This window comes from Hirundo rustica, chromosome 2 (genome assembly GCF_015227805.2).
Source record: "Hirundo rustica isolate bHirRus1 chromosome 2, bHirRus1.pri.v3, whole genome shotgun sequence".
NCBI classification, from domain to species: domain Eukaryota; kingdom Metazoa; phylum Chordata; class Aves; order Passeriformes; family Hirundinidae; genus Hirundo; species Hirundo rustica.
The window spans coordinates 79,630,014-79,651,913 of NC_053451.1; the positions used below are offsets into that span (position 1 = coordinate 79,630,014).

The window sequence follows — 21,900 nt, forward strand, 5'->3', positions numbered from 1 at the left end:
TATTTGGCTGTTATCCATCATTGATCTGAGGCTTACTGTTTCTGTTATTTGCTTGCCAGTGCCAATACCAGGTGCCAGACTCCACTTGAGACAATACCAGATAAAGTGACATCAATGAAAGTCAGAAAAATCAATCCTTAGCAACTATCAGTGCTTACATAACTTTTTGTTTTAAACTCCAAAGCTACTAGGACTCGTTAACATAATATGTTTTTAATGTACTTGTCTATGTCATTGAGAATTTGAATAAATCTCTCCCTCTCTTTATTCTGACCAAACCCCATTCCAAGTACTATTCCAGGTGTATAGTTACTGATCCTGAAGAACTTGTTGCATATCAAGCAGTGAACTGTTCCATACAACATTTTTAACATACTGTTGAGAAAATTTTGGAAGGAATTGCACTATCCAATGCAATTCTAACAATACCCTGTCACTATTCATGTTGCTGCGAAGATGTCATAAGCACACTGCCTTACTAAGCTGACTAACAATATATTTTTTGGTTAGTTTGTTTTTTTTTTCCCCTAATTCTCAACAATAAAACTGTCAGAAGTTCTTTGTCTTTTAGGACATAGCTGTCTGAATGGCCAGAATGAACAAAATCCGTAAGAGTGAGCAAAACATCCAGGGACTCACCTCCAATGCCTTGTCCTTATACAGTAATTTTCGAATGAGCTCCAAAGGATTTATCTTGTTAATCACCAGTGCATCAAACACTGCATTCAAACCCTAAGGAACCAAGAGAAAAATAACCACATAAGATGAAGCAGTTAACCACAAATATTTTCTTTTAAATACATCTTGAATTGCAGTTTGAATTGCACTCTGTATCTTAATTCTGATTCCAAATAAGTAGAGAGATACATTGGTAGTAATGATGGCAGAATGGTAAATGGAGCTCAGATGAGTAGAATAACATTTTACTGTAATGGGAATTCTGCTGCCACATGGAATAACCCTCCAGGGAATACCATGCACCAGTAAGCTAGATAACATATGCATGATCACAACAGAAATCTGCTCTCCATCTTCTACTCCAAATGTTCTGCAGTGTAAATGCTGCAGTCAAAAGGTAAGGCTTCTATCAGTAAGGTGGAGCTTCTTTAAGCCTTCTACTTATTTTTTGTTGTATGGTATCTTTGGACTTCCAGGTTTCAGAAATACTGTTTTTAAAGGGTACAGACAAAGGCTCAGAAACATTTAACAGAGCTATCAGGCTTGCTTTTCTTGCAAGTACAGCAATAAACACAATGCAAGTTGCTGGGGAAAAAAAGAAAAAAAAGAAGAGCTCTATATGACATCAGTCACTGCACATAAAACTAAACATATTCTGTGCTTAGCAGGAGTACACTTGCACATAACTACCTCCCAAACAGGCAAACAAAATGTATAAACGTGTCCAGGGGTAATTCTATTGAGGTTACTGCAAAATCAAACCTTAGCATTTCCGCTTCAAAGTTGCAGCATATCAACCTGATAATTCTTGAGTATTTATCCTATATCCTAATAATTTCAGAAATTACTGTTCTTGAGACTAAACAGAAAAAAACCAGTAAAATTAGTTCCAGGTGAAGCAAAGAGCTGGTACACTGGGAGGCCACAAGCCCCTCACTAATAGTCAAAGGGAAGGGACAGAAAACAGGTTAGAGTGTGGCTTGGTTCCACGTAGAAAGGCCTCTTGGCAATTAAAAGGCTTCTGGCTCACTCACATGGAGATAGGAAGGCAAGAATTCTACTGAAAATAACATTCAGCCTCCAAGTGATCTTTTTAATGGGTGATTTAGCCCTTATCCCTCTGACCTATGCCCCTTAGCACAACAATAAATATAATCATCCTAGCAGTGCAGCAGCAAACAAATAAAATCCCAAATCCAATGACAGTTCTGTGCCTGCTAGATCAAATCGTTCCTTCATACTGTAAATAATTACACCATGTTTTAAGGCAATTCCTTATGTTTTCCTTACAGACACCTTTGAAAAACACATTACTCTACATCTATCCAAAAAAAAAAAAAAAGGTGCCAAATCAAGAAGTTTTCTGTAATTTCTTTTCCTTTTTCTTCTAGCAAGGACAAGAGGGTCCTTGTGGTAAAGAATTTTCTGATTCTGTTGCTTATCTATGTCAGTTAAAGCTGTAAATTTGATTTATTAATAAAGATATATGACTATATAAAAGGTAAAAATCCCAGATACAGCATTTCAGGTGGCCATTTTGGTCACCCCAAACAGCATTGTCTTCAATGAAGTTATAAAAAGCCAGACCACAATAAACACGAACAATAACTACATCTGTTTCCATGGACAGATCCTTAAATAAGGGAGAAAAGAAGAGATGCAATACTAGAAGTACATAAACAATGGCTCTAATTATAATTACACTGTTCACAAAAGCAAGGGAGTAGAGCTTTAAAAAATGCTCTCCTCCAGATATATCTTTGTTCGTGAGCCTTCAATGAGAAGTCTGTAGTCCTGCTATCTCAAGAATTACATTCAAAACCAAGGGCAACGAAATTGAAACTAATGCTGTAAAACCTTTAAACTTTGCAAAAATATGTGCAACCTGCTTACAAAAGTTAAAGTGAAAAACTCTACCAGATTGGCAAAGATACAGTTAAGACAGATCTACTAGAATACTGCTTTTTGTCAATGTTAACTAGTTTTCTGAGCAGAATAAAAAGGCATGCATGTCATTAGCTGTGGAGAAGATTAATTCCTGTAGACTTTACAACTACACCTGACAGATGTTGAGGTCAAAATTCAGTTAATAAGAGAATTCTTACCAGTATTGTAATTCCTTGTTCTTTGCACAGCATGGCTATTGCACCTAGGACAACACTCACCAGTACCCAGAATACAGAAAACATATGTCCTTCCTTATCTGTCAAAATAAAGAATGCCGTATCTTTAAGCATTTTATAAATTTAAGAGTAAATTAAAATAAGAATTTAAAAAATAAACAGCATTTAGTATTGCGGTCTTTTGTATCAGTCAAGATCTGGATACACAGACTTAAAAAGCATAGGGCACTTCCTGCAATATGCTGGCATTTGTCCCTTTATTGCAGTCATTTTCTTTTCTTGGAGACATTAGAAATCTCCCTATTTGCTCGATGGTTTAGCCAGATTAATTAGAATGGCAGAAGCTTCACATAATTTTCACATTTTGTCATCTGCAAAGGTTAATTCCCAATATTTAGAGACATTTATCATCCTTAGCTAGAGCTCTGTCATTACTGGCCATGCTCTTCCAAGCTACCATAAGAACAAAAAAATCTTTATAATAGTTACTCATGAAGTGTCACACACACAAACTGTTTTAACTGCAGTCTAGTCTACAAAGGCACAATGAGCTGCTTCTCCAGGGCTGCTGTGTTTAGCAAGTACCTAATGTCATTTTATTATCACTGTAATAGAATGCCATGGAGCTCAAAAATGTCAGAATCTGAGCAGAAGCAGTAGTCCTTGCACTCAGGAAGCAGTTTTACAGCAGGGTAAGGAACTCTGGGGTTAAGAGATCAAAAGCAACTACAGCTTCTACTCAAAGAAAAAGTCTTTAAAGTCTGTACCATGTAGCAGATTTTGGGTACTACATGCATGCATTTCCGAGATGAATACAACAATAAACCCTACTTCAGCCAAGGTACTATCACACACAGAATACATGGGTACTTCACATTAAAACATATCTGTCACAAGCTCTACTCCATAGGTGCAAGCAACAGAGGGAAGCACTCTGCTCATTCAGAGGCAGTTCCTTGATTCAGGTAACATGGGCTCTACAGGCATCACAAGTATCAAACTTGGCATGTGAAAAAACAAAGTTGAACTCTGCATTCATTGACTGAATCCCTTTCCTAATTCCCTTGATCTCTATAGCAGTTTTCTCTGCTGCTAAAGCAGGTTTGACCCTCACTGCTTAAAGAGAACTGAAATAATGGTCTATGGAAAGGGTAAATGGCAAGATTAAGATTAATTTAACCAGATGTAGGCACCTACACCTAAGCTAGTACATAAGACTTCCTTTATAACAGGCCATGAGAAGTCAGCACCTTTAGGGATTAAGTTACCTAATTAAATGCAGCTGAACACCCTTCAGAAAAGTAACTCTGCACTGATGATACAGGGAAACCAGTACATGACCTCCAGTGCTGTTTGGGTCAGATACAAATCATAACCATAAGTGCAAAAGGATCTGCTGACATTGGCCTCCTCTTTCATTTTGAACCAGACTATTTCTTTTGTATCAGAGAGCTTCAAACTTTTTAAAGTATGTTGACAAAGAGGTTTTGAGGTTACTTCCAACACTGCTTTCTTACCTAAAACTTCTACAGCTTCAACAGAGTGAATACTAGGATGTTTGTAATTCATTGTTGCAGTACACAGAGGGCATTTGATCCTTCTCCCTCCACTCCAAATTACGGCTCCAGAGGTGAGGTAAGACTTAACATTACAGTTGCAAATGTTATAAAGATAAAAGAAAGCCTTCTTTTAGGAAAGAAGTCATACACATCTAAATAATGCCAAAACAAAGCAAGAAAATACAAAATACCTGATAACTAAAGAGACATTGGAAGTAGAAAAATTACAATCCAATGGGGATTTTAATCCAGTCCACATCAGTTATACAGAAGAACAGCTGAGAGTTGCAACTTACTGAGGAAAGAGCTTCAATGTGTGTTCTATGAGTATTCCTAAGACAAAAAGAATTCTGTCTAAATACATCCCTTCAAGGAACTCTTAAAGTTTTCAAACTCTGCAGTACAACAGACTGTTCAGCCAGTTCTAGAAAAACAGTTTTGTTGTTGCTGTTTTATGTAAAAATCAACTAGCACAGAAAATGCAAGGATAGAAGGCAAAGTTATTGACTGTGTTCACAATATGATCCCCAATCATCCTTAGTAAGTGTAAAAAGGAAAATAGTGAAGACAGCCAATAGACTTTACTGTGTTTATAGTAGACTTTCTTCCATTGAGAGGTTTCCTCTCTCAGAATCAAATTCTAGTGGAAAGGAGTCAGGATAAATAAGCACTACTCAGAGAGGCAGTATTCACTACACAAATACAAATTATCTTAAAACAGAAGATAGTGGGAAGTATATATAGTAAGAAACCAGCTGGTAATTCAGAAATGCTTTGATGATTCAAAATACAAGAGTAATAGTAAAAAGGGAAGTAGGTCCAATCATCAAGGACAACTGTAATAGCAGCACATTCATACAGGAAAACTAACACAGAAAGGTAACAAAATGAGAAAAGGTAATGTATTTAAAGAACAAAATCCTATAATTCCACAGATATATTAATAAGAAGAGTAATGAGGGAGGAGTTATTCCAATAATCATTGGGAAATAAAATGGACAATGCCAAGAAAACAGAAGTGTTCTGTGCCTTTTTTCTTAACTTTTTTTGCAAAAAGGACAGTTGCAATCAGATGGCGAGTACAGCACCAGCAGAAAGGAAGAACAAAAGCAAAAACAGTGAACTACAAGACACAGAATCCATAGAGAAGTTAATTGTTTTAAATTACAATTGGTTACATTCACTTCAACAGGTCCTAAACAACCCAGAGTAACCTCATCTGTTACCTCTGGGAAATCATGAAAAATACATGAGAATCCAGGAGTTTGAAATAAAATAAAACAATGCCTACATGTCTACTTTTGAAAAGGAGCAAAAATATGAAAGGATAGATTACAGATAGAAAGCTAAGCTGACTGGTCAATATTACAAAAAAATCACACCTAGACAAAATATTTTCTAGGTGATTCTCTAAAACATGAAAGAATATGAGTAATTGTTCACCAAATATTTTAGTCACTTATATAGAACTAAGTATAACTTTTGACTTGGATGGAAAAAAAAAGTCTTCCTGATAAAAGGTAATCTGTAAACATCCTATACTTTGACTTTGCAAAGACATGAGAATACCACTGGAAGCAGCGTGAAATATGCCACAAAAAATACAGACTACATTAAGTTGTTATAGAATGGGTACAAATAATGGCTGGCAAACTACAGTAAGATCCTAGCTTGCTGTGAAAAAAAGTAAAGGTAGCATTCTGTGCTGGATTATTCCTTTGTCCTTAGTCCATTTGGATGATATAAGAAATCATTTGGATGAATAAGAAATACGCTTATTAAGACCAGAAGTGCTGCTAGGCTGCAATGGCCAGGAAGGAGAACTCAGAATTCCATTGACAAACTGGAAAAAACACAGAATCATATCATAGCTTGGTCTGGAAGGGACCTTTTGGATCATCTGATTCCAAAACCCCTGCAATGGGCAGGGACCCCTTCCACTAGACCAGGTTGCTCAGACCCCCATCCAATCTGACCTGGAGAAACGATCTAACCAAATAAAAGAAAACTGAAGCCATTCAATAGGCACACGCTCAAAGTTGTGCATAAACAAGTTTGTCTTCTTGTGAACATCCCAAGTCTCAGATGCAAGAAATGTCTCAGCTTGCCCAGCAAAGTCAAACTTAAGCATGGACTCACAAACATGATAAAAACACACAGCAAAAGTGAAATAATGAAGGTCCCAAAAACTGAGCATCAAAGACCTGGACTTCAGTAAGGCCTTTGACATAGTCTCCTGTAAGATCCTCATAGAGAAGCTGTTGCTGAATTGGCTGGACGTGCAGACAGTGAGGTGGACTGAAAACTATCTGAACGGCTTGTCCAGAGGGTGGTGGCCACTGGCACAACATCTAATTGAAGGCCAGTTTACTCAGGGGTCATTACTGGGTCCAGTCCTATTCAACATCTTCATTAATGACTTGGATGATGGGGCAGAGGGCACCCACAGCACATTTGTTGAGGGCATCAAGCCAGGAGGAGTGGCCAATACACCAGAGGGTTGGGCTGCCACACAGAAGGACCTGGTCAGGCTGGAGAAATGGTCTTGCAGGAACCTCATATGGTTTAATGAAGGGAACTGCAAAATCCTGCAGTAAAGCCTCCTGGACAATTGGCTGTAGGTGACCCTGTGTGGGCAGGTCAGCTCAAGGCCCCTCCAACTTCAAACACTCTGTAATTCAGTAAACAAGATCTCCTGAAAAAGCACAATCTCTCTTTGTTTTCTTTTGCAGGCTCAAAAAAATCAACAGTTATACAGAGAATTGTAATATTATCAAAATTCATCAGTAAAAAAACTTTAAAGAGAAAATATTTCAATTAAGAAACATTTTTTTTCATGCTTGTTCCTGGGTCAATATGCAGAATACCTCTCCATCCCCACCAACCCCTGCCTCAACTTCAGAAATCTCAGTAAACTAGGCTGGCAAAATAGATACAAAAGACCATCATTCAGCAATGCTTTCAATTTTATCTTTTTTTTTTTTAAACAATGATTTGAAAATGTAAAGCATTGCCTAAGTGCTTATTATGAGATATACACATGCCAACAGAAGTAATGAGTCTAACAAAGCATATTCCCCTAATACGGTGCTGCTTCCCACCAGAAGAATCTTGTGTCAGAAAACGAAACCAATCTTTCATTGGCACCTGTGCCTGGTTGAAACTGGTATGCCATATTGTGAGTGGGCATTTTGCCACTCTAACAGATGGACAAAATTGTAAGCGTGCCAAAGAAATAGAGTACATGCTTTTTTTTTTTTTTTTTTTTTTAAGCTGGAAAAATATAGTGTTTCTACACAAACTCAAAAAGCGTTGCTCAGATGGTCCCTCTTTAGGAGTATATCAAGTCTGAAAGTTGAGGGGATTCAGTAAAATACCTATGTAAACCATAAACAAGCTGTGGGAGCTCCTCCATTTAGACTGCTAGACTTCAGTATAAGCATTTCTAGGGCAAGGATGCATACACAAAGTGTTTTATAGTGTAGAATTGACTGATCCTAAATTTATGAGCAACACATTGACAGTGCACTTAAACACTAATCCTATTTCCTGGTGTCCTAAATCCACAGGTCAGTGAAAACAAACTCCTTAGAAGTGAAGGATATGAAGAAAATGCTACATTTAAACTACCAAGCTTAGTTTTATTGTAAAGCCAAACTAACACTATCCAAAGCAATTACTACCAAAGCAATTACTACCACACATAGGCATTCAGTATTTCCTTCTTCAAACCCAGCTGAGCAACTTAAGAGTCAGCCAGGTGACAGCTTGGAGCAGTTTAAGGAGTCACCATCTTCAGGTGAAACACAGCAACTGATTCTGCGAAAGCACCGACTCTCTGAAGTTTGAAGCGAAGTTATGTTGAGCTCCTGCAGGAAGTTTTAATTTCTAACTGAAATAGATCACAAACACTCATATATTTCATTAATGTGCCTTGCCTGTAGGGATCATGTCTTCCAAGTGAACTGCTACAGATATTCTTCTAACCAAGCTCTAAGATTTCCCTGCTCGTGAATTGCTAAGCAAAGGGGGAAGAATTAGCTAGTCTTAAAAGATCACATGATAATCCACTGTTAGAATTAAATTAAGCCCAAGATCTCCTTTGTGTGTCTCCAAATGTACGTACTACTGCAGCTCAGCTCAGTGTTTCACTTAATAATGATATTACAGTAGGAAATGCCATTCCTAAACATATCCAGCCATCTCAAAATCATTATCTGAAGGCCACACTGAAGGAAGCATCTATCCCCTGAACTACAACATCTTGGAGAAGTGAAAGTTAGCATTAATTCTACCAGAAAAAAAGGTCATTGTGTTTCGTCAGCCAACTAAAATAATAAAATTGTTAGGTTTTTCATTTACAACTATTCCCACCCAGTATGTTCAAATGTGAACGGTAGGGCACAATACCTCTTGACCAATTGCACAATAGCTAACAAATTCCCCACATCTTAACAATGATCTCTTTCACATAGGAGACTTAAATGTTTCAATTCTTTAAGAAAACTTCCATAATATAAACCTCCAATATTCACAAAACTCATCACTACTTTGCATGCTTTATTAAATTAGCAATGAACTAGTAGATGATTAATTGACATCTACTCAGAACCAAACAAAACAGAATCACACAACCAGAAGTAATTTTTAGATGTCATAGCATATGAGCAAAGAGTTGATCCTGTATTTAATATCTACACCAATATTATTCACATAGAGCAAGTCATGAATTCTTCATTTTACATTACTCAGAGATCACCAATGCAGATGGCAAATACATGCAACTGGATCACTGTCAAAACTGAAGACAAAGGAAGGCAAAAATGAACACTACAGCAGTTTTAAATTGCCTTACGAATTCCCAGAGAAGCTGCATTAAAATTCAACAAAGTTAATAACCCACAATTCCCTTCAGAACATACCTAAACAGTTGTCAGCTCTTGCTGTCTCCAAAGCCTATGCAGTGGATTTGTCCCCACAGTTGTGTTTAAAATAGCAGGACAGAATGAGAACAACAGATTAGTTCCTTGCAATTATAAATGTTATCCTTTCAAAGATGCTAACTTCAAAAACGGTATACTGGGAAAAAGTAACAGAACTGTAGGACTTCAGTAAGACATAATTATAACCTACATAATTAAATGCCTGTACTTTAAAAAAAACCCCAAACCCTCAGATTCTGGCTAAAAGAAACTGTCTACCCAAAAATCCACTGAAACCACAAATAAATCAGGTAAATAAGCTGGAGTATACCTTGAGCTTTACAAAAACTATTATCTTCCTTTGGAAGTTTTTCAGCCTGACACTAGTATTTTTCTGATCTCCTGACTGTTTTCACTATTACATACACTTTCCCCATAGTACTTCCAAATCCTCCTCAGACATTTTATGAGTTTCTACTCACATACACACACACAAATATTATAAATCTTTATATTCATTTTCTCAAGTGAAAATAATTCTCTCACATATGATTTTTGACCCCTTTTCTTTAAAGAATGACAATTCACTAACTGAGTCTAAACTACTGAAACATAAACAATTTTTTTTAATTCAGTCATACACAAATTTCACAGTGCCTTGCTGCAAGACTAGTCAGGTTCTTTATTAAAAACTTGGATCATCTACCTGATAATAGCATTGGGATGCTGCTGGTAGCCAAACAATATAAGTTACCGACCCAACCACATCAGTAGCATCACAGGCTTTTCAATGTTTGCTTTAGTCTGATGCTCACTTAAAGTTCATGATATAAAAACAAACTGGCACCAAACATGTTTGGTAACCATATTCTAAAGACAATACAAATGCAATCCACAAATCTTGACGGTCTTAAGACTTGTAGTCTCTTTTAAGTGCTCCAAATGAGTCACACCACAATGTGTTCCTTAGTAACAATTAAACAAACAAACAGAAAATAAAAATTAATTAAATAAAAAAATAAATAAAAATCAACCTTTGATAATTCTTCTCCTACTCTTTGTAAAAATTTGGTGAGTTAAGCTCTATATAAATGTGACAGCCAAATCCAGGAACAAAGACACATGCAGCTGACCTACAGTTTACGGCCATACTTGCCTTTAATATACAAAAAGCCTAGCAGGACAAAAGGAAAAAGGATGTCAGAACACACTGGTACAATCCACTTTTGTGTAGGATCACCATAAAGCCTCCCCATTTGATTAGGAACACAAACCTGATACAGAGGGGTTTTTGGTTATTTTCTCTCTCTCTTTCTCACAAACAAGGACTATTTCACAAAGATAAACTACTTTCTTGGCCTGACCTAGAAAATAATGTAGTAACAGCTCTTAACTTGCTCTAGAACTACCAATACTATGATACTGCATTGGCAGTATCATAGACATTCTGGTTCATGAGGATTTGACATGAGAAGGACAACATTCTAAGAGAAGTACTTTTTCGTTGTTGCTTAGGAGACATTGTCTAAGTCTGCTTTTTAAATTATTTGTGCATATTTTTAAAATGCAGTGAGACCAGCTTACATTTGGGATTGACTCCCTCAATATATGAAGAATCAAATTCAGCTAAGGTCAGATAAAAGTTCTTTACTCTTTATTTAACCTATTATTTGAAAGTACCTAGAAGAACTGTTCACAAAAGAAAGAAATTTATATCGAGGGTAAAACTTTTTATTTACTTTGCAAACTCACTGAAGAGTCATATTCTACTACAGCCACTTCCCCGTATTTGGTTACCTTTTCCTAAAGCCTTTCATACAAAGAATCACAGGAACAGCTCAGTTTGGAAGAGGCCTCCAGAGATCACTGGGTCCATGCTTTGCGGGAAAGGGAGCCCAGATGAGATCACCTAGAACCCTGTCCAAATGCATCTTGAAAACCTCCAGAGTCAAGAGGACTCTGCCACAGACAGACACAGGACACTGTTGCAGTGATTGATTGTTCTTGCTGTAAAAAAAATTCTTGCTTACATCAAGGTGAAACCTTTCCCAGTGCAACTGCACCCACTGCCCCTTGTCTTTGTCACGTAGCTCCTTGTGAAGAGAGAGCCTCCATTCTCTTTGTAGCTGCCCCTTCCAATCCAGGCACGCCCCTTTCCTACACAAGCACTCATGTTCAAACAGCTGCAGGTCAGACCAACCTCCCCTCCACAAAGAAAAAAAAAATTATAATAAGGGCAGCAAGTAGAACTGCTTGTGGTCTTTAGTAAAATTCAGCTAGAGGGAAGATGGATAGATACAACGGTGACAATTAAGGCCTGGGCAGCAGCTCTGCAGAAAAAGGTCTGCCGTGCCTGGTTGATAAGCTCCGGGCTGATGAGTCAGTAGTGTGCCTTTGCAGCAATCAAGGTGAAAGACTCAAGTATGTAAACCTGGATACAAGTTCTTGTGTACAGAGAAAGTCTAAATTTCTTCAAGAAGTTGCTGAGGGAAAAGCAGGCAGTGAAGGTGACAGTAAACATTGAAAACTGACCTGAAAGACAATGCTGGCAGACTGTAATTTTCCTTGGCAAAATTGCTGAAAAGATACATCTGCTCCCCTATTATGATGTAATACCCAATAAAAAAATGAGTAAGGCCTGCTTAGTACCTTGTCTTTGCAACATTCTCCTTCTTCTGTATCAATGACACAAATTTCAGTCCAAGAATATTATTACATTGACACTGATTTCTAAAAACTATTAAACTGGTCTTCACAAGTTGAAGAGCATCCTTAACCAGAATACACATCCTTAATCATTCCCAAGATGTCCTCTATAACAACATAATTAGAGGGTCCTATATAATTGTCTCCAGTGGTCATCCTAAGACTTTGGCTCTTGAGTTCTTCAAGCCATATAAGCCGACCTGTCTACCTGAGACATCAGAAACCAGATAAGGCAATATTTTGATTTGTCCAACCACTAATAGAAGAAACATCATAAGCACAATCATATCCAATAAAACAGCCGAGAAAAAAATAAACAAACATGCCAGAAAACAAGGCCAATTTTCATCAAGAAATCATTAGCTCAGTTGAAAGAAATGAATTTCTTCCCTTCTACTTAAAGGGAAGAAAAATATATCCAAAGTAAACAGGAATCATCCTAAGTAACATTTGAAATGGCAAGATAAACTTACTGTATCAGCAATAGAAATATGCACAATAGTTCCAAACAACCTAAACTGAACCAGCAGGAGCTGGTCACAGCATCTCACAGCTCACTGTGGACTAGCTCACTCCCCTCAGCCCACACTGAGGTCTCTGTGATGCCAAACTATGTTGTTTGGCCAGATCACAAAGCTCAGGCACCTCTGAAATCCTCTGCCAGCTCTGGTTAATCATTGCAGACCGTGCCCATTGAAGGACAGACAAGCTCATCACAACACAGCTCCTTGTGGGTTCACCAAATGAGTCCCGTATTTCGTCTGGCAGAGCACACTCAGATACCAGACTCCATGTCCTGCACAGCTTTTCACAGCCTTTCTTGTGTGCTTATTTAACAGAGCCCCCAGGATAATTTCTCCACAACTGTATTTGAACTGCCAGCATGCATTCAGATCAAATAATACCAGAGATCTGAAAGCTCACTTGGAAAAACATCTACCAAGGAATTGTTCATGTTAAACACAGCTGTCTTACAAAAACTCTGTGAGTAACACTATATTCAGCATCATTTGCCAGCACTCGCATATTGCAGGAATTCAGAAGGCTTAGTCATAGGAATAATTCTTTGTAATTCATTAAAAATACAAGTAACATTCGAAAAGCTGACTCTCATTTAAGGTATCCCAGCATAATGGCATAAAGATTAATAAAATATTTAAGCATATTCATTTGTAGGTTTTATTTCTAAAATACTTCATTAAACTTGTAAACAATCAAACACTTAGCAAATGAGCCTATCATAAAGTGGACTTTTCTTAAATTAAATTCAGTGTTTAACAAGAATTAGGGACAGCAACCTTTTTAGATTCTCTAACAATAAATAGCTGCTAAAACATTTTTTTTTAAATATATTTTATGAGGGTAAACAAATCAATCTGACATTTTAAATTTTGCTCTACTTCACTGAAATGTACAAATATTGAAAATATACACAATAGGAAATTAAAGGGGCAAACAGAATGCTTACTTTCTCTAAATGCTTTACAGTAGCCAAGGAATGACAACAGGAAGAACAGGGCACACAGTAGGTCAGCTCTGCCAACAATCCCAGCAACCTTTAAAAAAAGTTCCAAATGATCAGATTTTTATTCTTAGAAAACCTGAAGTAAACTAACACATACAAAGTGAAATATATAATAGAATATAACTGTATCACTTTTTTTTTTCCTTTAACTTGTTTTACTAGATTAATTATAACCAGTTTTTAAGATGCATCCTATTTTTTATTGGGTATTGCTCAGTATTGACTACATAAATGGTTTGGCTTTGGTTTATGGAATTTTTTTTTTAAAGAAACGAAGGAGGACTTCACTGAATAAAACTAGACTCTACACAATTCCATCTGTTTTTTGTATCAAATTGCGTTTCAGCAGAACACTTAAAAAACATGAAAATATAAACCAGTTTGGGTTGGAAGCGACTTTAAATACTATCTCCTTCCAACTCCCCTGCCCTTTACCAGGCAGGTTTCTCAGAGCTCCATCCAACCTGGCCATGGACACTTCCAGTGATGGGGCCTCTAAAACTTTTCTGGGCAGCCTGTGCCAGCGCCTCACCACCCTCACAACTGAAGAATTTCCTCCTAATACCTAATCTAAATCTACTCTCTTTCAATTTGAAGCCATTACATAGCTTGGAAGCCAAACATCCTGAACCACAATTAAATTGGCAGCTCTGCTGAAACACAAATCAAAACTGTTCACTTTCAGAAGACAAGCCAGCCTTCAAATTGCAATCTGAACACCCAGAACGGACAAATAGCTTCCAGCTTGCATATTTGAGGGGGGGGGGGGGGGGGGGGAAAATCCCCCTCTGGCAGTCTTTTGTGTTATATTAACTGACTGCATTAGAGCAACCTCCAACTGCATCTTGAAACAGAAGTTGTACTAATGCAAAAGAAAATGAGAAGCACATCCTGGGATCTCTGTACTCGAGATCTGTGCTAATCTGTTTAAATCAAGTGCAATCTCAGGACTATCTGTAAGCTTTGGGTCAAGCCCCCAAAACTGTATTTACAGTAACTTGCTGAGACAGAGCAAGACACTTTTGGATCTTCAGTTCTTAATTACACAAGTGTCAGGGTAACACCACAATTTTTTTTGTGAAAATCATGACATGGAGCTGATAGGGGACTGTATAGGTCCTGATGTTGGAACCTCACTAGAACATACACCCAGAGCGAGGATGATGGAAATGCCCCTTATTTTTCAGTCTAGCTCTGCTTCCTGGAGTGCTGAGTTCCATGTTTTCAGATGTACAAAAGCAGGGCAGAACAGCTACAGGTTTTCTTTTTAAATTCACTTTCTGTGAAAAGCAGAAACTTCAGTTCTTGTATAGTATGCCAGTTGTCCCATTTTGTGTGTGGAACAGAAAGAGGAAAGTAAAAAGGGCATTTTTGTATCAGAGTAACATGAAGGAGCAACTATTTCTAAATAACATCCGAGAAAGAGAAGTGTAGAGGCATGAGAGTATGACCGATTCCACTGCAGAGACTCTCTCCCACATCTACCCTCAGCTTCACTTGAGCACTGTGAAAGAAGCACTGTTGGACTCCTAAATTCAGTTCAGAAGAACTTCTTGATTTATCTATAGCTGTGCACCTAACTCTGCTGCTTCTTCTTCTATCATACAAAGAAAATATGAGAATTAACTCAATAGCTGTGGAGTGCTTTGAAAGGTGAAAATAATGAAGTGTCATTCTGCTTCAGGAGCCGCTCTTCCTAATAAGATAAAAGTTAAGGTGAGCTGGCACAATTTCGAAAATAAATGTCCACTTGTTACAGCAACGAGATTAAGGTGCTAATAAGGCACACGGCCTCAGATGACTCCAATAGCAAAATGTTGCCTAAAATGCAAGATAAGGCATATATATTCTGGTAAGAAGGCAAACAAAGGAAAAAAAACCAAGCCAGTTTTAAATTAGTATCAGATACAGTTTTATGTCCATGATTCATTTAGCATTTAATCACTGAAGTGTTACAGAGAATAGGCCTTTTTCAAAGCACAAGAGCATTTTCCTTATATAAGTACTGAAATTCAGCATTACACCTTTCAATATCTGTTTTATGTGACAGTTTGTTTCACTGTATAAACCAAAACCCAAAGCGGCAAACAGACGGATTCTTCACAATTTTATGTCAAAATATGTCATCTCATTTCAAAACCATGATGTCAGATACTTTAAACTCACAGGTTTAAAATCATAAGGAATGCTTTTTAAGAAATGCTGCCAGACACACACTCATCCTAGAACTGTAGCAGTATAATGACTTCTTCACTGGAGCAAGATTTATTATTCGCCATGTAAATGATTAGAGGCTTTTGTTCATTCCTGGATTTTAGATGATATATAAGTGAGCTACTTTCCCCCCCCCTCTTCTTCCACTGTTTGCCTGAAACATTTGCAAGTCTTAAATATGCAAGCAGACCACATCACTTGTAATTTATTTGACATGACAAAGGGCTTATTAATATTCTCATGCTGATTTAAATATATTTTTTAGAGTCAAATGGAATGAAGAATAAATTTACGGATATTGATAAAGGGGACAATAATAGGTCATCTACAAAGTTAAGACTCAAATGAGATTTCTCTTTACATGTCAGAACATCAAAAGCACTGAAGACTTGTTTCACTTTATGCTGACATCTAAAACTGGTTTTGGAGAACAAATATGAGGGGCCCTTCTGACACAGTGCACTCTCACAAAGAAGTTACTGTGCAGGCCAGTGAACAGCAGAGAATGATTGTCAAGATGTTTCAACCACACTGCCAGAAAAGGTGCCGAAATTACTAATGCATAACTTTGCACCATCTCTAGGTCTTCAATATATGCAAGGTCTCCAGTCAGCTGAGAGGCCAGCTTTCAATATCTTTTTCCCCACCAATCATATGCAGAGCAAATGCAAGAAGCCAAAACCATGGCATATTGTGAATAAATGAAAAATCAGTGCCACATATGTAGAATGTACACTGAAGGATTCACTGTTCATTGCTAGGACAAAATCAAAACTAAAGTTAGTACTTTTTCTGTAGCTCAGAACTTCCAAAATCTAACAAAAACTCCCCCAAATTTCCCTTATTGTGATAATTTTATATTTAATTCATTCATTATTATAAGATCAAGAAATCAGTGATGACATTCAGCAAGCCCACTAGTGTAAGGCCATAAGATTTTTTGAAGTATGAGCACAAAAGTGCTTTTTAAGAACACCATCTTCTCTTCACAGAATTCCCACACAAGGACTTTGCATTTTGGTCAGATATTTTAACTGATTGCTATACGTGTGCCATGCTTCTATTCTGTACCTTTGCAACATTGCTTTTGCCTGTTAAAGGGCCCATTACTGTCAAATTTGTGTTTTCCATGTACATGATTACAGACTGTAATTAAAAAAAAAATCCTCTAGTCTTCTCCTTCATATTAAAAATATAAACCCAGTTTGATCTGTCATGAAACAGGATGATTTCCAGCCCTTTAATTGCTTTCATGGCTCTTCTGAGCACTCTCCATCTTTTCCAGTGTTGTCCTTGCAGCAAAACTGAATGCAGTATTCTAACAGTCACATACAAAGTTCACAGAGTGCCCCTACTCCGATTTTAAAAACCTTTGCTTTTTTTTAACAATGCAAATAGAAATGAAAAGTAATTAGGGAAATCCAAGAGGTAGGGAAACTCCGTAGCATAGTGCTATCCTCCTTTAGTAACTGTACTTGAATGATTTATCCTCCTTAATAAGGTCTAGCTCAGTGGAATTACAAGCCTTGGATGTACTAACCATAATATTTGATTGTTCTATTAAGGTCTGTGCCAAGAGAAGTGTTAAGAATATATAAAAGCGATCTGTAGAGTATAAGGCTATGCCAGAATTAATTAGTCAAGATGGTCAAGAACTTCTAAAATAAAACTCTCAAGATAATTATTCAATACTTACACACTCGGTGTGCACTGGATGTACAGCAAAGAGCAAAGCAGCAAGAAGAGAGGACTTTGGAGCCAGGTTTAGCCGTCTTCCTTTATTACTGAATTGCAATCCACCCAATAATATGGAAAACACATCAACCATCAACGCTGAGATAGTACAATGCAGTATTATATTGATGACATGGAAACCAACCGGGTAGAAGCCTCCAGCAAAAAGGTAATTAATTCTATATAGAAACAAAAATATTAAGGCTAGGAATTACAACAATGGTTAGAAAAATACAAATAGAAAAACTAAACAACCCCATAGCAGACATACGCACAGAAAAATAAAGCAGACATGCCAGTACACGTGGTGTTACCATTTAGCCACCACAACACAACAGAAACAATATCCCAGTCTTTAGGCCAAGGTATCCATGAGGAATATCACATGGATACAATACCTATCCAAACATATACCTTAGTACCATTGTGTTAATCATTCCTATAGTTACTTAGAACTGGCTTTCGGCCAACGGTGTAACTTCAGTGTTGCAACACAGGAGTATCCTGGGGATAAATAACCCAGCCCACTGAGGGATACCCCTGGGCTTAAGAGCAGCCAACTCGATGAAATTGTGTTAATTAAATCCACACAGTGAGGAAACTAATGTGCACTGGGACTATGATTTCCACCAACATATTCCTAGCATGTGGGTACAATCAGTATCCCCCCCGAAAGTAGTCAGCACATCTTGGTAACTGATTTGTGAGACTGGTTAGAGAGATGCTTCATAAAAGTATTAGAATCAGAAGGAAGAGTAAGTGAAAATTCTGTCTACATCCCTATTCAAGACAGGAACTCTGCAGTAAAATGGAGGCTGAGAAGAAAAGGGGGAAACACTGTGCTATTATCAATACTCTTTTATCAGTAGGTGAGTTACACACAATCTTAGTTTGAATAGGGGATTTTACACTGTTCTTTTGGTTAATCTGCATCTGGCATAAACAAAGTCTATTAAAAAACGTAACCTATTATAAATATGATACACATAAAGGTTGGAGCTTAGGGAAATTAAGGAAACTCATTTCTTACTTGTGAAAATAGCATTTTATGGACCATCTCCACAGGCTCATCTATATTTTCAGATATAGTAATGATTGTATCCCAGTTCACTCTTTAAACAAACCAGAATGTTATTAGCAATGGAATATACCACAGAGACAAGGAAAAAAAAAAAAAAAAAAGGAAAGCATGTTCTGTGTAATGCACTGAAAGCATTAACAGGTTTAGGACTCTGACACACTCCATTCAGTTGCTTATTTTTCTTGATGAAAATGCAAAGAAAGTCCTATAGACAGTGAAACCCACAGTGCTAGGTACTTAAAACACTGACACTACCCTAAAGGGTCAAAGTTTTTGCTTGAATATGAGGACTAGAGTGGGAACACTTCTTCTGGGACTACTTACTTAGTCCCTGGCTCGGAATGGGCAACTTCAGAACAAGAACAAGTCCCCACTGACATCATTGAGTCACAAGGGGAAAATAAAGAAATTGAGACTGAGTCCTCAAATATTCTCTGCATTACTGTGCCAGATTTTTACACGGTCTACTGTTTGCTGAAATCTTTGTGCAAAAAATATGAGCTAAGCATCTACAAAAGTAATCATGTGAAATCTTCAGTTATTTGACAAAACCAGCAAGTTATATATACAGATATTTCACTAGATTCTCAGACACTCGAGTTAGAATATTGGAATAAAGAGGTGGGAAGACTGTACAGTGAGGTGACGGGAAAAGGCCACGCTACCTTGATGCTATTTATAAAATAAACCATTTGACAGGTCAGCAGGAAAGCAGAGAACAAAAACTACAGTGTAAGTGGCAGCATGGCTAAGTGAAGGGAACATACGCCTCCTAGCTCCTTGATGATGTGACAAACTGAACCACACCCCCCTCAAGTACCAGGTACAGAAGACCATTAAGACAAAATCTCTGAAAAGTAGACAGAAATACAGAATGTCAAAATAATGAATATTTTGGGAAAGAAACACTGGAAAATTAAAGCACTGTTTGAGATTAAGATAGTGAACTCAAAAATCATATTCTGGAAAGGCATCCAACTACCTTCCAGTTAATTTGTTCTTGCCTTTTCTGTTGCCTTTCCCCTAAATTCAATTGAGTCAATATAGGTTAAAAAATATTCACACCTCAAGCAAAAATACAATTCTCACCTGAAAGTTAGGACAGTTAGTGGTCGATATGACTTATGACTGGTATTGCTGCTGAGTTTGCTACCCCAAAAGTCATGATACCACAGGTCGCCGAGCGGGGTTTCTGCCCTGAGGTCCTAAAAGAAAACAAATTATCAAATTCTTAAAATTTTTCCTGTGTTCAAACCACAAACAAGTTCTAACTAATACAAGCTCAAGGTGGACTTAAGCAGGAGTTTTCTTGGCTCACTACTGACATTTGACCCGTGGTACCTAAGTTTGCAATGAAGGTCACATCTTGAATGCCTGTCATTGTAAAGGCCATGATCCTAGATTCTGTAATCATGGAATTTAGAGCTACATTCACATCAGTTTATAATATTGTCAATAGCTGAGATATGAAACACATAAACCTCCTTACCTTATAATTTTGTAAAAAGCCTTTGATTTTAGGTGTAGATTATCTTCCAAAGAAGGCCAACTACAAACTGCTGCAAAATAGCCATTTTTTACCAGTGCAGTAGCATAACTACTAACAAAAGCATGAAATCAAGGAAACTAAAGGTAGGAAACAACAATTAGCTCTTTTTGAAGCCTTGCTTTGCACAGGATTATTCAAATAGTTGTCATTGTTTTAATACATGAAATCAAGAATCAACATCTCAATATACTGCTCTAAAAGATTAAGACAGGTAATGAATTATTTTAATTTGGGGTGCAATTAAAAAGGGGCCTATTAAAAAATCACTGCAAAGAAAAAGGCTTGCTTGCTTGCTCTTCCCTTTTATCTCAAAGCCATGCTGATAATGAAAAATCCAAATAACGTAGGCAATTAAATTGAAAGAATACACTTTGGAGGAAAATAAGGACCCTGCTAGCATCTGCCTCAGTTTTATATGAGGACAAGCTTGGATGTTCAAACTAATACACACTTGCCCTTCTTCTGCTTCCCTGCTGCAATTAAATACCAATATATACTACAGCAAAGTACACGCAGGTTAAAGACACTTGAGTCAGAACCTAAGAACAAAATTGTACTAGTAAGTACTACTCCTGCAGTTAACAAGTTACTCTACCCACACCTTCTGTCTTGGAATTATTTGAGACCCATGAACCAAAAGAGGTGAACAAGACAATGCAAACACAAGTAAGTAGACAAGCTTGCTAACTCCATGAAAGGTCTTCTAAACCCTGGTGCCCCCATCTTATCGTTCCTACAACTCCATCTACTCACAAGATTCCCACATTGCAATTCCCTTGGTTTATTAATTCCAGTTCCTCTCCAATGCTGCTACAACCTCACTTGCTTCTATAGTATCTTGAGCACTCCTGTGGTCTTCAGTACCTTCCATCTCATCCTTAGATAGTATTTTTGGCTTGCACATATTCCCAAATTACAGCCAAATTGCTGGATCCTAATGACTGCCTGTTGCTAAACTGAACTTAAAATAACTAATTTTCTCTTGCTTTTTAAACAAGAATATTCTTAACATATTCTGACATTCTTTCGTTCATCCAAAAATACAAATTAAAAAAAAAAAAAAAATCCAAGAAGAGATTTATTTCTATCACTTGATCAAATTTGGCCAGTAAAAGAAAAAAAGAAAAAAAGAAAAAAAAAAAAAAGAAGAAAAAAAAAAATTAGGAAGGGGAAATAGGCTAAAGTTCCTAGCACACAGTCAAATAAACTGAAGCATCCTCTAACAGGTTACTAATCAATACACAGAAAAGAGAGCAGGGCTAAAACTGCAGTCTGAAACACCTAGACATTGCAGCTGTCAATTAAGGCACTCTCAGGGAAATTCTTAAGAAATCAAGACTCACAGGGGGTCCTACTTGGGCTTAAAAATTACTAAAGTGAAAAATTTCTTCATACTCTCCCAGATGTTTCTACTGCCAAGTAACAGCTACAAATTTCTTTCTTCTCCCAGGACGGCAATTTTAGCCTTAGGCACCTAAATTCCCGTTCCATTCTTCATTGGTATGCACAAACCCTAAAGGTCATAATTTGACTCTCAGAGCAGGAACACACTCAACCAGCAGCTCACTAAATCAATACAGCCAGCTTTTCCAGGGCAAGCTGGGACAGGGATGTACACCAAAATGCTTTGAAGTCTTTGTACTCCGCAGGGGACAGTTGTCAGAGGGTGGTGTGGCCCTCAGACTGTTTTTCCAACCAGCAGCACTGCTCCTTATGTAGATAAGGTCTGTGAAAGACATACTTTTATAAATGTTACTACTGAAAAAGTTATGTCTTCCATGTCACAGATGGTCTTCAACAACTTGAGAT

The 21,900-nt window shown here is 37.3% G+C and overlaps 1 protein-coding gene across 4 annotated transcripts in view; it reads right to left on the reverse strand.

The window, feature by feature from the left end:
• The window catches only part of TMTC4 (transmembrane O-mannosyltransferase targeting cadherins 4), a 54,139-nt gene that overhangs the window by 27,192 nt on the left and 5,047 nt on the right, over positions 1-21,900 (reverse strand). For 3 of the 4 annotated variants that reach the window (XM_040055944.2, XM_040055943.2, XM_040055942.2), the window contains exons 3-7: positions 19,632-19,747; positions 17,424-17,640; positions 13,457-13,544; positions 2,784-2,881; positions 640-732 (exon numbers count right to left, since the gene is read on the reverse strand). In XM_040055944.2, the coding sequence (XP_039911878.1) occupies positions 640-732; positions 2,784-2,881; positions 13,457-13,544; positions 17,424-17,640; positions 19,632-19,747 (612 nt within the window). Of the gene's footprint in view, positions 1-639; positions 733-2,783; positions 2,882-13,456; positions 13,545-17,423; positions 17,641-18,491; positions 18,574-19,631; positions 19,750-21,900 lie in introns of those variants that run through there. The other variant, XM_058419390.1, reaches the window with a different exon arrangement.